Consider the following 16,772-nt stretch of genomic DNA (forward strand, 5'->3'; position numbering starts at 1 on the left):
GGACAGTATATCAGATAATTGCATGACAGCGAGGGTTAAATTTCCTGAATGCAAAATTGTACCATGTGAAACCATTGTATCTGATACTGTAACAGTGGACGTATATCATTCCACATTTGTCAAACCCTACAGAATATGCAACACCACGAGTGAATCCTAACGGAGACCGTAGACTCTGGTGACATGATGTGTCAGCACAGGGTCATGGGTGGTAAGATGCACCACTCTGGGGTGGGGGATGCTGATGGCACGGGAGGCTGTGCGTGAGTGGGCATCGTGGGGACGCAGGAACTCTCTGTACCTTTCTCTCAAATTTTGCTGTGAACCTAAAACTGCTCTGAAGACTAAAACAGAAAGGAAAGGAGGGAAAAGACCTGAGACATCAATAGAGCCCGGTTCCTAACCATATTATTTTGGCACCTGGATACAGCCATGCCTGAAACAAGCCCTAACTGTGGATGTCTTGAACAGTGAATCAATAAATTATTGTTTTTCCCTTTAAAAAATAGGATTACCAACAAAGAGAGAGGGAAAAAAATTGTGCCACGGTTAGGGGATAGAATGCCCTTGTCCTTTGGTTGGTGTGCTGAAGGGTCTGGCGTCACACCTGCAACCAACTCTCACATGGTTCAGAAAAAATTTGTGTGTGTGTGTGTGTGTGTGTGTGTGTGTGTGTGTACGAAGAGAGAGAGAAAAAAATGTGACAAAATGTTAGCCAATGGTGAATCCAGATGAAGGTTCCCCGAGAGTTCGCAGACAGAGGGACCTCGCGGTGACAGGGTAAGCTCTCAGAATGTCACGGCCCACAGTGGTTCTGACACAATCAGGACAAAGGTTTTGAACTGAATGAGTCCTTGGGGCTTGGCACTCCTCGCTTGGCATCACAGTGGGATGTTCTTTGGGGGTGTCAGACTGCGATGAACTTGACACCGAAAGGGAAGCAAATCTGGACAGAGAGGGTCCATCAGCTGAGGATCCCCTCTGGGGACTGAGAGGCAAAGGCTACTGCTGTCCCCACCTGCCACCCGGAGGGCCTGCCTTCGTGTTTCACAAGCATGAAACGTGGTTTATTTAACAAGTCACTTCCCTTAAAAAGGAAAGAAAAAGCGCCACGTCCTTGGGTTCACACCTGCTATCATGAGTAGCTTCTCCAGGTCCTTGATGATGTAAATTTGGAAGACTGCTCCGATTCCTGGGACATGGGTTAGGGAGTTTTTCAAGACATTCAGTGCATAGAGCCCTTCCTCGGTGCCCACCAACACCACCTGCAGGGGCAGAAGTCCAAAGGCAGAACATAAGCACAACCGTGTTACCGGAACAATCCTTTAGAGGAAGAGCAACAAAGTCCCCACAGCCCTTTCTTTCCCGACAGCAAGTGGCTGTAACCAGACACTGCTGACCGTGCCCATGAAAACACTACCTGGTCACTGAAGGGCAGTGTGCAGTTCATGTCTAGACGGTCATCACCTTCCAGTTTCAGCAGGGAGTTTCCAAGTAATTTCTTTGGAAATGAAATATGTGAAACAAAAGAAAAAAACAAGACGTAGTGAGGCTGAACTGTTCATGTGCAAACCAGCCAGAGAGACACAGAGAAGTTTAAAAGCAAGTTAAACCTGAAACGCTCAAACACAATCTGCTCTTAGCTTGCCACGTATTTTCATCAGTGCTTTGCAACAGCAAGACGTGAGAGTCACTCCGGGGCGGTTGTTAATTAGCATCTGAGTTATAACTTGGCTCGGATGCAGAAATAAATGCGTGGAATAGACAGACAGAGCTATTCTGTGCTAAGAAGTGTGCTGAAGCTAAAGAGACTTCCCCTGCAAAGGGTTAATAAGCCACACGAGCCCGTTCCCTCCCCGGGCTGCAGCAAAAGTGCGCACACAGTGTCAGCAGCGAGCCAATGAGCCTCTGAGCCTCTTTACCTGAACCCACGCAGACAGATCGTAGGAAATACAGTCACCGGCCTATTGTACACACATTAACAAGGATTTCAGTAAAAGGCTTATGCATGGGACAATGAAACAAGACATCACAGCCTACCCAGCAGGCAAAGCTCTTTTCAGGAGGCTCATGGTTAAGAATCTTCTGCCTGCTAACACGTAAAGTGTTTATTAGAAGCGAAGTGTCTGAAGAGAGCTATTTCGTTTTCAGTGGAGCAAACACCCATGAGCGATGAGCACTGTTTGTATCCTGAAACATTCTAGGTGGGGTGATGCCAATCAAGGCACACCTACGTTTCTAACATCTTAAGGATAAGTAGGATTTCAAACCTGCCTACGGAAGAGCAAATACTGCAGGAGCAATTGAGACTGTTACGACAAGCCTCCCTGAAGGAGCCGTGGCTGTCGGCAGCCTACCGTGCTGCTTCATGGCCAAAGTGCTTCTAATGCAAACCTTCAAACCAAATGAACAGAGTAAACAGGAAAGAGGATTTCCTTGTAAGTATTATCTGCTGCTGGGTCACCACAACCAAGGTTTACGACACCCCAAGAGCGGGCGGCTAACGCCGATTCTCCCATTCTACATGACTGCAGAGAGAAGGCTCATGATGCCACCACCCAAGCTACCTCGGTGCTGTGCCCTCACCGCCACCAGACTCCTGCTCATGCCCCGGTCTGGAGCCAGCAGCCCTCAGAGAGGGAGCCCAAGGGACATCGAGACAGCCAGCAGGATTCCCACTGTCAAGACCAGTCACCAAGCGAGCCCACTTCAGAGAGACAAGCTGCGGTGCCTGTCGTCATACTCACAGCATCGGCTTCTGCTTTTTCCCTAGAAACTCTCCCACCTGCGACAACGGATTCTAAGGCGGTGACCCAGCGCTGTTTGTCGGGGAAGCTGGGAGCTAGCAAGTAGAGGGTTCTCCCGGGCCAGCAGGTGGTGTGCGGGTGAGATTCCATCTTCAGTATGTATGGGACATCTAGGAGATTTCACAGAGAGCACAGGACTGGGTGTGGACTTCCCCCATTCCCGCCGGGAGGGATGGCCCCGAGATGTCAGAGATCCCACCGAGCTGTGCGAGTCTCCGGAACCGCTAGGACGGAGGAGCTGAGGAAGGTGGCCCTCCTGTGCAGAGCCAATCTTCCACGTCCCCCTCCTGCCCCTTCCGGACCACCAAGCCCAGCCCACCTCCGGGGGGGCCTCCGGCTCCTCCTCACCTGCTTTGGCTGTATTTGCGAGTTCAGAAGCACCAACGGCACCATGAATAGATACATCCCCGTCGGGAAGGCACAGCTCAAATTCTTCCACCGGCCTCTGTCCAGCTTGGTGCCAAGAGGAAGGGCAGAAAGAAAAACAAAAGCACAGGAACAAGAACGAGGGGAGAAGAGAGACGGAGAAGAGAGACAGAGAGAGGGACAGAGAGAGGGACAGAGAGACAGGGTACGCGTGTAAAGAGAGGCGCACGAGAACAAAGGAGGGAAAGAGGTGTGCAGAGAAGGCAGAGAGGGAAGATAAAAAAAAAATAAAGTGTGTCAGATGAGTAGCACAGTGAAATTTCTGACGCCGATGCGGATTTATGGGTTAGTTGACTGAGGCGGAAGTTCTCGGAAGGTGTATTAGCAGGTGGAATCTTCAGGGCAGCGCCCTGCGGGTTCTTCAGGGGGGAGACCTACAGATGTGAGTATCGCACCAATAACCTTTAGAGAAGTCATTTGGTTTTTAGTTTTCAAAAATGGAAAAGCGTAGAAAGCTTGCAAGGCAATCCAAAAAACAAAGCCTTCACGCCAACACTAGGAGACCTGGGCTAACCACGTGCAATGACATTCCCCCTGAATTATTAATTTACCTTCTCGGGCTTCATTGTCATAAATGAGGACTTTTGATCCCTCCAGGACAATGTACTTCCGGTCCCAGCCTTGCTGTCCTCGTTTGTTATTCCTGGGAAAAGAAGGATTGAAATGAAGTATGTTTAAACTCAGAAGAATAAGGCTAGAGGAAGGGGTGAGGGGGTGGCGGGGTGGGGGTGGTTCCTAGAAAAGACATTTTTCCTGGAAAGCAGCAGGGCTGGAAGTGGCTGGGGCCTTCCACGCCAGCACCTGCCGCGGCCCAAGCCGCTTTGCAACACTACCTGGGCACCTTCATCCACCCTTCCAGGTGCAAGCTGCTGCTGGGCTCCTTGGTCTGGAGTCCTGGGGAGTTCATTTTGTCACGGCAGAAGGCCTCGGTGAAGTGTGTGGCATATTCGGCAGGCAGGCCACAGGTGGCTGGCAAGCATGTGGAGCACTTGGGATGGCACATCACCTGACATTCTAGGACAGAGCAGAGGGTAACCTGAAGACATGCTCGGCTGACCCTGGACCCTTCCCCTTCCCCTCCAGCCAACCCCAGGGCTTCTCCACCCCCAGCCACCTCCTGTGAGTGTGGCCCTGGCACGCAGGTCGCCCCTAAGGTTTCCCAAGTGCCAGGCTCCTACAGAGAAAGGAAACGAGAAAGCCACACGCTCCCACCTAGTCTTCCTGGCTTCAACCCAATGCCCACAAACAGGTGTGCAAAGTACACAGTTGCACATTTCAGCTGGAGCCAGCACAAAGGTGGGGAGAGACCAGCCCGACAAAAAGGGGCTGCAAATTAGCAAAGCCCAAAGTATTTTGTGCAACAGGTTGGAGTCATGAGCTGAAGACATATATAAACTCATGCTTTTTTAACAGGAGAAAAATAATGTCCTCCCACTGAAAGAAAAAGCTTAGAAATGAAGACACTAGATGACAAAGCGTTAAAAAAAAAAATTACCTCCACCCGATGGATTTATTTTTTAGATGGAAACACCCAGGTGCCCACTGTAGATGCACAACTGCTGCTCTTACCGAGGCATTTGGATGCCTGCCGTCCGAAGTGCACGGTATCCAGACACACAGCACACTTTGTGGCTCTCATGTTCAGTCCCACGTTGAATCGGTGAGGAATATTGTGATGCATGCGCTCCTTCAGACGCCGACTAAATTCTGGTGGAAAATGTTTCACAAATCATTAGAGTGCTACAAACAATATCATCAAAAAAGTGAAAAGACGACCCACAGAATGGGGGGAAATATTTGCAAATCTTACATCGGATGGGGGACGTGTATCTAGAATGTATTAAAGAACTCTTACAACCCAATAATTTTTTTTTAAAAACCCAATTTAAAAATGGGCCAAGGATTTAAATAGACATGTCCCCAAAGAGGAGAAATAAATGGCCAACAAGCACATGAAAAGATGCTCAACATCCTTAGTCATTAGGGAAATGCAAATCAAAACCACAATGAGATACCACTTCCCACCCACTGGGATGTCGACAATCTTAAAAATGGAAAATAAGTGTTGGTGAGGATGTGGAGAAATTGGAACCCTCAGACGTTGCTGGAGAAAATGTAAAATGGTGCCACCACTCTAAAACCCAGTCTGGAGGTTCCTCAAAAGGTGAAACAGAATTCCCATATGACCCAGCAATCCCACACCTAGGTATATACCCAGGAGGATTCAGAACATATGCACCCACAAAAATTTGTACATAAATGTTCACACCAGCATAATTTATGACATCCCCAAAGTGGCAACAACCCAAATGTCCATCAATGGATAAGAATGTGCTGTTCATCTGATAGAACATTATTCAGCCCTAGAAAGAAATGAAGCACTGAAACATGCTCAACATGGGTGAACCTGGAAGACACTATGCTCCATCAAACCCTGACACACAAGGCCACATATGGAATGATTAATTGATATGAAATGTCCAGAAGAGCAAATTCACAGAGACAGAAGATCAGTGACTGCCAAGGGGAACAATTGTGGTGGGAGGAATTGGAAATGACTGATAATGGGTGCAGAGTAGTTTTTTTGGTAGGTGCCAAAATTTTTTAAAAATTAGAATGTAGTGATGGTCACACAACCCTGTCAACTTACTGGAAGACACTGAATTGTGCATTTTCAATAGGTGAATTGTATGGTATATGAATTATATCTCAATAAAACTGTACAGCAGATGAGTTACAGATTGTGAAACTATTTTAACATGAACAGATGCATCCAGATTTATGTGAATCAACTCAAAAGCTCCATTACCTGGTTATTAGGAATTAGAATTAAGATTGGCCACATGATGGCATAGATGCTTCTGGGCATAAAGAAACATTAGCTTTTAAATCCATTGTTTGTAAATGTTTTTAGTCATGAAAGCTTTGTTTTCCAGATGAAATCATATGTTTAGAGCTTTTCAGAATCCAACTTAAAACCACTATTATGAATTACAGAATTTCTAATTATTAAATATATGAATTGACCAAAAAATTCTCCATTTTTGTCCAGTTTTTTTCATGAATAAACTCCTTTTGTTCAAAACCCAACTTTTTAGTCACAAAGAACTGATTCTTATGTTTATATTCTAGTTTGTTAAAGTTAACAAGATTGAGGCTGAGCACAGTGGCTCACGTCTATAATCCTAGCACTTTGGGAGGCTGAGGCGGGAGGATTGCTTTGAGGACAGGAATCTGAGGTTGCAGTGAGCTGTGACGATGCCACTGTACCCTAGCATGGGCAACAGAGTGAGACCCTGTCTCCAAAAAATAAAATAAAAAAATTAATTAAGATTGATATTTCCATTTAATAGGCTCCCTCTCTTGATAGTGACCTAACTAACTGGAGGCAATTTTACAAGTTGTCTCCCCTTATGCTTGGAGATGCGTTCTAAGACCTGCAGTGGCTGCCTGGAACCACAGATAATACCAAACCCTGTATACACTGGGGTTTTTTCCTATCTGATAACTGAGAAGGCTGCTAAATGTCTAATAGACAGGTCGTGTCTACAGTGTGAAGATGCTGGACAAAGGCATGATTCACATCCCAGGCAGGACAGAGCAGGACGGTGAGAGATTTCATCATTGGAATTTATTTCTGGAATTTTCCATTTAATATTTTTGGACCATGAATGACCATGAGTAACTGAAACCACAGATAAAAGGTGAAAGACAGAAAAGCTCGGGATCCAGGTTTCTGAATCCCACTCTGGTAGGTTCTCCTTTTGTCATCCTCCTGCCTTTCTCAGAAGGATGTAAGGAATAAATACATGAATGCACTTTGAAACTATTAAGGTGCGACATGCATGGAGGAGGCACTGGAAGTATTGACACCACTCGGGGAAGTCGTCAATGGACACTGTAGCCAGAAACAACTCTTCCCTCTATGCTGCCATCACCATTTTGATGACTTTCAGAGTAACACTCCTTGATTCAAGGTGTTACATAAATGTAGGAAGGAGATGACATCATGGTTAAAGAAAAACAGGAGCCACAACAAAACAAAAGCAGGTGTGATTGTGTTACCATGATGCTAAACCACAGATCTGCTCTATTCTCCCTGACACTCTCCAAACCACCTTCCTTGGCTTTTTTTTTTTAAGTCCTTTTCATCTCTAGGTGAACAGAGTACTTTTGAGACCACAAAGAAAACTCCTTACGCTGTTGGTAGAAAAATTAATTGACACAAACTACCAACACTCAATATGCACATGATCTTTAACCGAATGATTCATTTCCCAAGAATTTAATCAGCCACAGCACCCACAGGTGTGCAGGATGTTCTCTGCAGGATATTTATGATAACAGAGCATTGGAAACAACCTAGACGCCCATCCATCAGGGTCTGGTTTAAAAGGTGAATTGTATACCCACACCATGGAATACTAGGCAGTTTTTTGAAAGAGGTAGATCCATATGTACTAATATGAAACCTCTAAGATAGCCCTTTAACAAAAAGATGTCTTGCAGTGTGCAGTGTAGTTTATATGATGCTTATAAAAGAAAAAAAAAAAGGGCTGAGAAACATGTGCTGATTTTCTCATAGTCTTTAAATATAATCACATAATGTAAAATCCTTAAATAATAAAGATGTGGTTATGTGCGTGAACTATCACTGAAGACTATAGCAGTTGAAAGAAATGGTTGCCTCTGGGTAAAGGATCTAGGGATAGGGAGAGGGAAGCCTTATTTCTGCCTCTTTATCCCCTAGTATTACTTATAATTTTTAGCATATATCTGCATTTCTTAGTCAATTAAAAAAAAATTAAAAACTAAAAAATAAATTCCCATGCAACCCCATCAGCCCCTTGAGAACGTACCCTCTGGAGTTGAAGACTCCTTTCTGCGGCTGGACGGCGGGGCCAGCAGGCTCATGGCACTAGGCTGGTGCTCAGGTGACCGCACAATGGCAGACATGGCGATCTGCTGCCTCGCGGTGGCTGGCGTGGACGGGTGAGGGTGGTCCGTGGCTTTTCGGTGGGCAGCTGCAGAGAGACCAGCACAGTGCCTTTTGGTTAACTGGGTCACCAAGAGGACCAAACCAAGCACACTGCCCGAGGCTGCCTTTCAAGGACCCGAGACCCGAAGGGACACGTGTCATGCCAACTTGGCAACGCCAAGGAGGCCACACATTTTCCAGATTGGGGATGTCTGGAACAAAATCGTAAGGATGGGCCATCACCAAAGATGCTGGACCGTTCTCGCTGAGATCAGTCCTCTGCCTTTTCCAGAGCCTTGAGCACTTTGCAGAGAGAGCCCCTACCTTCCTCCCGGGCGGACCGGAGCTCAATGCGGGTCTTCTGAAGGGCTTCCTCTAGCTCTGCACAGCGAGCTTTCTCCTTCTCCAGGGCCAGCTTCAATTCATTGTATTGCAGAGGAACCTGTGTGGGCAAAGCAGGGTCCTCTTTCCGTCGACTAAATAAACCCTAGCAATGGAAACAGAGATATCTCCTAACTCCTGGAAACTGGCACTTCACACTAGCTAAAGGAAATCTGACTCGGGAGGAGCAAAGCACGGAAGCCAGGAGCATACTCACTGTAAGTGTATTTAGTAAAAATGGCATGTGAAGGGGGAAAGGATGGGCTGAGCCTCAGCCCCTTCCAGCCGGCTGAAAAAAATAGGGGTGCGGAAGTTTTCACCAAGAGGATTAAAGATGCTCGAATTGCCAACACCTCTTCCTTTAGCATTCCCAAGACAGGAGGGTCATTTCCTGAGAGTCCTTCCCACTCAAAAAATGGAATCAGGAGAGTATGGAGTATGGAGTCAGGAGAGATGATGGTTCAGAGGTCACTCTTGCCTTGGAATTTGTCTCATGATGCTTAGTTGCAAGACACAGAGATGAGTGTTTTTCAAAAGGAAGCAGAATTTTAAAATGAATGTGAAAGTGATGTCAAAACAAGGGGCTTACTAAAAAAATGCAAATGGAAACATGTACTATACATGGGAAGGGAAACAAAGGGAAACACAGAATAATGCAATGGGAAAAAAAATTAAAAGGAAAAAATAAAAGGAAACACCCTAACTACATCAAGTGACATAACCAGATAACAGTCCACTGCTAAAATAAAAAAGATTAAATATCATAAGCAAAGCATATGCAGTCACAGAGTATGCAAGAACATCCTTCCCGTGCAGCCACTGCTCAGTAGGAGGCAGCCTCTGAGCCTCCCCTTACAGTGAAGATGGCACTGGGAATATTGAGACCAGCTGTCAACTTCAGTCCTCCACGCCTTTCTCCTAGGTATTTTAAGTCATCAGGCCTGTCTTGTAAAATCACTGACATTATGGTGTGGGACTGCCTTTGGAAGGAAACTGCAAGCTCCTTAGAGACTTTTCTGGAACTGAGAACACTTGACCCAAGCTAGTATGAGGGTTTCCACGGTGTGAGAAAGCACGTATCAGGTTCACAAAAAGCAGTCTTGCCATGTGCACCTACAGATAACCCTGCCTATGGTTTGTCATTTGTCTGTTACAGTTTTAAAGGGATGAGGCAGTACTTGGTGGAGGGGAGGGCTATGCAGTCAGGCACTCCAGGCAGGTCATACCAACTCCCTGGGTTCCAGTCTCTTCATGAGCCAATCAAAAGGACTAGACCAGATCATTCCTGAAGTCCTTTCTGGAGTGTGATTCAAGTGAATTTATGCGAATCAACTCCTCTAGAGGCACACACACACACACACACACACACACACACACACACACACACGACCTGCTAATCCCTCTGAAACCCCATGCACGTTGCCTGCTAAATCTCTCTAAGGTCCTGTGTATGTGACTTGCTAATCCCTCTAGAGTCCCAAGCATGTGACCTACTAATCCCCGCAGAGTCCCGTACACATGACCTTCGAACCCATTTGTAGGAGGACTTATGAATAAACCTTTCTCTCTGCACAACCCACCCCAGCTGCTATGTGGGGGGAAAAATCATTTTCTTAACCGAGAAAGACACTACAGTTTTAATGGCCACGAACACCAAGTGGTTTGTTAGACTTGATCAATAATATCCTCTGATAAGGGCTATTCTGATTGTCTTAATACCTATTTTTCAACCCCCAATAAAACCAAAAACAAAAAAGGTGCGTTTTGTTTTCTCCAATATTCTATGATTACATATCACAGTGGCATCCACTGAACTGTGAATGATGGAGCGAAACTGACAACTCCCACTTTTCAGACACTTTGACTCACCTTTTTCTTTTTAGCAGGTTGATCCATTTTGGCTTGCAGAAAATCAATGAGTTTGGTTTGTTGAGAAATGGTGCCTTCCATTTTCACCTTTTCATGAGAATAGAGAACCTAAAATTCAAGGAAACAAAAATAACCTCAGACCCAGGCAGAAGTATACTTCTAAATTTGATCCTTTGAGAAAATAAAATGTAAGGTTGTTAGGATGCTAGCATATGAAAATTCAACACAAACAGCACTGACTCGGTATTTATTTAGTCCCAATTTTATTGCAAAGGGGGAAAAAAGATGGATTAATAGATGGATAGATGTGTGAAAAAGTGAAAAATAGCACATGGTTAATTGCAGAATCCAGGTGGTGGTCACTATGGAAACCTTCCAATTTCTCTGAATGTTTAAAAATGTTCATAATAAACTATTGGGGAAAATACTCGCAGCACAATAACATAAAGACACTGGCCATTTCACCAGATGGCTTGCTGCCTCCGTGCAATGCCTCTGCAGACAATTTTTAAGCAGATTCCCTTTCCCATCCTCACCTGAATGTTTTCTAGCTGATACTCCAGATCACTTCTTTCTGTCTTCAGCAGATCAGCTCGATCTAGAGCTTCTTGCAGCCCTTGTGTCAGACGGAAAATGTGATTCTTCTGCAAGTCCATCTGCTGCTGTAATTTGGCTTGCTGGCAGAGAGAAGGGCCAGAGAAAGGCTTGATACTGTGCTCAATACAATTCGATCCCCCGCTATTCCTATTCTTAAAACTAATTTCAGGCACGGCACCAGAAATTCAGCTTTTGAAATCATCTCTATCCAGAATTATCCACTGTCATCTATTCCAAAATGGTACAAAAGTACTGAAACCTCTGATGGCCAACAAGTCACAGGATCCCCACCATAATAGAAGTCCAGGCTGCAAGGTCTGCCTCCCAATCAGAGTTCCAATTGAGGTTATTTCTGTACTTGAGCGCGTGAGCCATTTGAGTTGACATCTAAGGCAGTCTGACTCAGTGCCATGACAACTAAGTTCCAATTTGTCCTCGTTTTTTGTTTTCAAGATCTCTACTGTTGCTACGAGGAATCACTCTGTGCAGGCAGAGCAGCGAACACAGAGAAAAATCATCTCACCCCTAACTTAATAAGCGCCCCACCAAGGTGAAGGACTCCAACAAGTACGTAAATAGCCACAAGCAAAGGCGATGATTTCCACAGTGTTGGGGGGAGGAAGAAGATCCCAGATACAGTATGAGTGTTGGCAAAACACTCATACTGTGAAATTCAATTTAGTATATTGGAAATAGTTTTGTGCAGCAAATCGCTCTCAAATTCTTACAATGGATGCCAACCAGAAAATAGGACAGGCTATAAAGATGCTGGTTTTGTGTCTTTCTTTTGTAAAATGCATCCATTTCTAAAAAGCAGGAGGGAACAGCATCCTTAGGCTTTGCTGATGCATTGCTGGTTAATTTCATCCAACTCCCAGGATACAGTCGAACCGTACTCTCTGTGGCCCAAATCATCTCCTCCCTGCTAGCCTAGACCCTCTGCTGACTTAGGGACAGAGAGCTACAGAAGAGCAAGAAACATCGCCACAGGTGTTTCCAAACAGTCAGTGGCAGCCCCAGAGCCTTCCACCCCAGCAGGCTGAAAGCCACCGATAACCTCACAATTTCCGGCCCTCTCTGTCTCACTTCGCTTCTCTCCATTTCTGTTTTTCTTTCCATTTCTACTCCTCACCTCCCCTTCCTCCTAAGAGGCAGCTGATTCCCCAAGCCATACTGTTGTTGTAGAAAATGATCTGGACGTTGGAATCTTATAGACCCTGGTTTAAATCCCGACCTTAACACTCATCAGTGATGGGACCACAGTCAGCTCATGGTGCCTCTTGGAGCCTCAGTTTCTTCATCTGACAGTGGGTATAATGCCTTGCCTTGCTGGATGACATAGTGAGCACAGTGCCCAGCATACAGTAGGTGCTTAATGAATGTTAGTCTTCTCCATCTCCTTTGTCCCTCTTTCTTTCCTCCATCCAGTACAGGTGCACCCCTCACTCTCCCATATGCCTTTCTCTACCAGTCCTGCCATAATGCAAGAGACACCAAAGGTCACTAGGCCCATGTGCATAACCTGGAATTTCTGAATCAAACCACGGAGCCCCAAAAATACAGGGGGAAAAAAAAGAGACAAAACAGCTAAGATGCCCTCCCCCGCATCACAAGTGATTTCTTCTGCAAATTATCCTGTTTAGTTTCTTCCCACTATTTTAGGACAACATTAATTACTAGGCAGAAACCAGAGAAACAAGTGCTGGGGACAAGAATCTGTCTGGTGAGAGCCAGGCTCAAAATATTTTTCTAGAATAAATGCATCACCTGTCCATTAGCTTTCCAAGAAATAGGCTGGTTACTGACTGCAGTAAAAAACAAGTAAGAGTGACATTTGCGCTCTAGGAAATGTTTTTCAAAACCATTTACTTGCTTCCCAGAGAGAAGCGAGTGGAGGCACAGCCACGGGTCAGTGTCAGACTGAAGGGAGGGCCTGAGCTGTGTGCTTGGACCTACCCAATGATTTTGTGAGGGTGACAGGAAACTGGGAGGAAGAATGAAGGAGCTGGATGACAGAACCGGAGCCTGAAACAACCCCAGTAGGCTGGAAGAATGGATCAAAACCAACAAGAAAAAGTTCAATAGAGTGGTATTTTTTTAAACTTCAATTGAATAAATATAGAACATAAAGATGTGGAAGGGAAGGTGGTGATTTAACAAGTCAATTGTGTCAATGGTGTCACAAAACTACCCAAAGAGCCCAGGTAATTGGCAGAGGTTTACAGAGGCCAGTATGGACTGGAAACATCCCAATGTATTCTTCACTGCTATGCAGACTACACGGGCTTCTAGAAACTCTCTTTGGAAAGATAAATCTCCCAGAAAAGGACGTCCAAAGCATGGAAGGATTTGAAATGTTTCGCCTAAGAAAGAGAAAGCAATTTGGAGTGGGAGAGCTACTTGGATATCTAATCAACTATAATGGAGATAAGAAATACATTTATCTCATAGGATTGTTGCAAGGACAGCAAGAGTTAACTCACACAAAGTACTCAGAAAGGCACCTGGCACATAGTAAGTGCTAATTAAACATTAGTTTTCTAAATTATTAATCAAGTAATTTGACTATCAGTCAATATTAATCTCTGATTTTGGTTGGAGATATCAGACTACTCTCTGGTTCCGATGTCAACAGAATCAATGGGTAGAAGTTGTAGGCTTTAGTTCAAAATAAGAAAGAACTTTCTAAGAATGAGAGTAGCTGTAAATAGGTTGGGATGTCCGAAGTCTACATACTCTTAAGTATTCAGACTGAGGTTCCACAGGCCCCACCTGTGAGATGTGCTGAGGAAAGGATTCTCTATCTTGGATAGGAGATGAATTTGACCAGAATTAGCAAATGAACTCTCATCTCCAGTGTTACTTCCAGTGGACTGAAGTGGCTGCAAAGTGCCATGTCAAGAAAGCTTACGAGGCCATTCGAGGAAAGATTTGGAAGAAAGATCCATTCCGTAAAGTTTGTCAAGGGCGGGGAGAAAAGGAATAGTGCCAGGAACCTGGATGACATAACAATTCCTCCCACTTCTGAGGCTCTGGTTCTGGCCCCATTTAAAAGTCTCTGTACCTATGAAGAGGACATTAGGTTAAGACCCTGAGCACAGGCTTATGAAGCACACGCCACCACCAAGGAGCCCAACCGCAATGGTGCTCATGCTTTGTTTCAGAATGGTTTCAGCTGTATGTGAAACTTGCCTCACACTCAGTGTCAGCCAGATGTCTGTGCTCAAAAATCTGAGGTACATTCCGGGAAACTGGAAATATTCTCATGTAGGTTAGAAGCGGGAATGAAGGGACTGAATCAGGATCCCAGCATGCTATTCCTAGCTTTGTCACTGACTCACCACGTAACCTTGGACCAGAGTATTGAGCTGTCAGGGCCAACTCGCCCTCTCAGAAGGAAAATAGGACAGGCAAGAGCATTGATTATTTCTGTTCTTTCCGTTTCCACTTTGTGCCTAAAGTGAGAACACTGCCTATTCATCCCTGATAAAAAACCATCATTTCTATTTGATCGCCAAGTAGATTTAAACTTTCTATTATAGTGTTCTTAAGGCCATTTGGTAAATTGTGTATATAATATATTTAGTATTAATTTTTAAATTGTTTTATTATGGCAAAATACATGTAACATAAAGTTTACCATTTTAATTATTTTCTTTTGGTGATAGGGTTTCACTCTGTTGTCCAGGCTACAGTGCAATGGCATCCTCATAGCTCACTGCAACCTCAAATTCCTGGGCTCAAGCAATCCTCCTGCTTCAGCTTCCAAGTACTGGACCAATAGGCATGTACCACAGCATCCAGCTAAATTTTTAAAAAACTTTTTGTAGAGACAGGATCTTGCTATGTTGCTCAACCTGGTCTCAAATTCCTGGCCTCAAGCGATCCTCTCACCTCGGCCTCCCAAAGTGCTAGGATTACATGCATGAGCCATTACACCTGGCCCATTTTAACCATTTTCAAGTGTATAGTTCAGTGGCATTACGTACATTCATATTGTTGTGCAACCATCACCACCATCCATCTCCAGAACTTTCTCAAATTCCCACCCATATTTTTTTTTTGAGACAGAGTCTCACTTTGTTGCCCAGGCTAGAGTGCCGTGGCATCAGCCTAGCTCACAGCAACCTCGAACCCCTGGGTTCAAGCAATCCTTCTGCCTAGCCTCCCGAGTAGCTGGGACTACAGGCACGCGCCACCATGCCCAGTTAATTTTTTCTATATATTTTTAGTTGGCCAATTAATTTCTTTCTATTTTTAGTAGAGATGAGACAAAGTCTCGCTCTTGCTCTGGCTGCTTTCGAACTCCTGACCTTGAGCAATCCGCACACCTCGGCCTCCCAGAGGGCTAGGATTATAGGCGTGAGCCACCGCGCCTGGCCTCCACCCATATTTTTAAAACTATCATTATAAGGCCGGGCTCGGTGGCTCATGCCTGTAATCCTAGCCCTCTGGGAGGCCGAGGCAGGTGCAAAGGTCAGAAGTCCGAGACCAGCCTGAGCAAGAGCGAGACTCCGTCTTTAACAATAACAAAAAAAGTATGATTATATAAAATACTTCATACTCACCTGGAAAAATTTTACTATACTTTTGAAACTTAATAGCATAGCAACCTCATTTCTATCAGCAGAGCACATCAGAAGCTATGGGTGTCACACAGCAATACCTCAATTAACCAGAAGAGAGAATTCTGGTTAATTCAACTGTCAGGCTCACTAGGAGTTAAACAGAATACTCTTTGGAGTCCAAGTTTCATTAAATATCTTTACAAAGTACTTTTTTGTCCTTGTAGGTCAATTCTAATGAACAAAAGCAGAATCATTAGTGATTCAACATGCAGGGCTGTGGTTGGAAATGAAAATAGTCATCAATTTAAACAGCAATTTTCTGAATCTGAGAAAAGGGACCAGCAATAAAATAAGGGATGGGTTTAGGAGATCCGTTTGAGCTTGTCATTTTATGTCTCAAAAGCAGGCCACATTTTTTAATTGAATTAACTATTCAAAAGTCTTCATGAAATTTGGTACTCGGCATAATCTGATCAAATCTCCATCCTGTGCAGGAAGCTAATTTGCATAGATGTCCTGTCAGCACGAAACTTAATATACTTTGCATATTAACTCTAAAGAACAATTTAATTCAACAATCATTCATCCATGCATTTAATAAACCTCTATTTGGCACATACTTACTGTGTGCTTTGACGCTCTGTTAAGCACCATACAGGAGGATACAAATGATAGGGAGACCCTATGGCCTTCAAGACATTACGCAACCACCCTACTCTCTTCCTCGAAAACTCCAATTTCAAAATCTGAATGTCTAATTTGGGCATGACCACCTGAATGTGACAAATTTTCACTTTCAAAATTCCAGGTGGTCCTATTTCCCAGGTGTTTCACACTCACCTCTTCCAGAAGCCTTTGTTTGAGCTCTCGTTCAGTCTCTAGTTTCTGCTGTAAGCTTCGGGCGTTCATTTCTAGCATGGCATGCTTCTTCTCCAGGTCATTGAGCTAGATGTTTGGAAAAGTTGGGCAGGATGCCACATTCAGAAATGTTAGATGCTAACAACTTTTTTTTTTTTTTTTGAGACAGAGTCTCACTTGTTGCCCAGGCTAGAGTGAGTGCCGTGGCGTCAGCCTAGCTCACAGCAACCTCAAACTCCTGGGCTCAAGCGATCCTCCTGCCTCAGCCTCCCGAGTAGCTGGGACTAC

At 44.7% G+C, this 16,772-nt stretch overlaps 1 protein-coding gene across 9 annotated transcripts in view; it reads right to left on the minus strand.

The window, feature by feature from the left end:
• CIT (citron rho-interacting serine/threonine kinase) overlaps nt 1-16,772 on the minus strand; it is a 164,922-nt gene that overhangs the window by 19,546 nt on the left and 128,604 nt on the right. For 4 of the 9 annotated variants that reach the window (XM_075996613.1, XM_075996612.1, XM_075996611.1 and 1 more), the window contains exons 28-40: nt 16,467-16,571; nt 10,998-11,138; nt 10,462-10,569; nt 8,536-8,698; nt 8,093-8,257; nt 4,803-4,940; nt 4,067-4,247; nt 3,785-3,876; nt 3,156-3,260; nt 2,748-2,917; nt 1,923-1,964; nt 1,421-1,501; nt 1,130-1,265 (exon numbers count right to left, since the gene is read on the minus strand). In XM_075996613.1, the coding sequence (XP_075852728.1) occupies nt 1,130-1,265; nt 1,421-1,501; nt 1,923-1,964; nt 2,748-2,917; nt 3,156-3,260; nt 3,785-3,876; nt 4,067-4,247; nt 4,803-4,940; nt 8,093-8,257; nt 8,536-8,698; nt 10,462-10,569; nt 10,998-11,138; nt 16,467-16,571 (1,627 nt within the window). The remainder of the gene's footprint in view (nt 1-1,129; nt 1,266-1,420; nt 1,502-1,922; nt 1,965-2,747; nt 2,918-3,155; nt 3,261-3,784; nt 3,877-4,066; nt 4,248-4,802; nt 4,941-8,092; nt 8,258-8,535; nt 8,699-10,461; nt 10,570-10,997; nt 11,139-16,466; nt 16,572-16,772) is intronic. The other 5 variants (XM_020283111.2, XM_012756541.2, XM_012756539.3 and 2 more) reach the window with 3 other exon arrangements.

The sequence above is a fragment of the Microcebus murinus genome, chromosome 22, assembly GCF_040939455.1.
Source record: "Microcebus murinus isolate Inina chromosome 22, M.murinus_Inina_mat1.0, whole genome shotgun sequence".
Lineage (NCBI taxonomy): Eukaryota > Metazoa > Chordata > Mammalia > Primates > Cheirogaleidae > Microcebus > Microcebus murinus.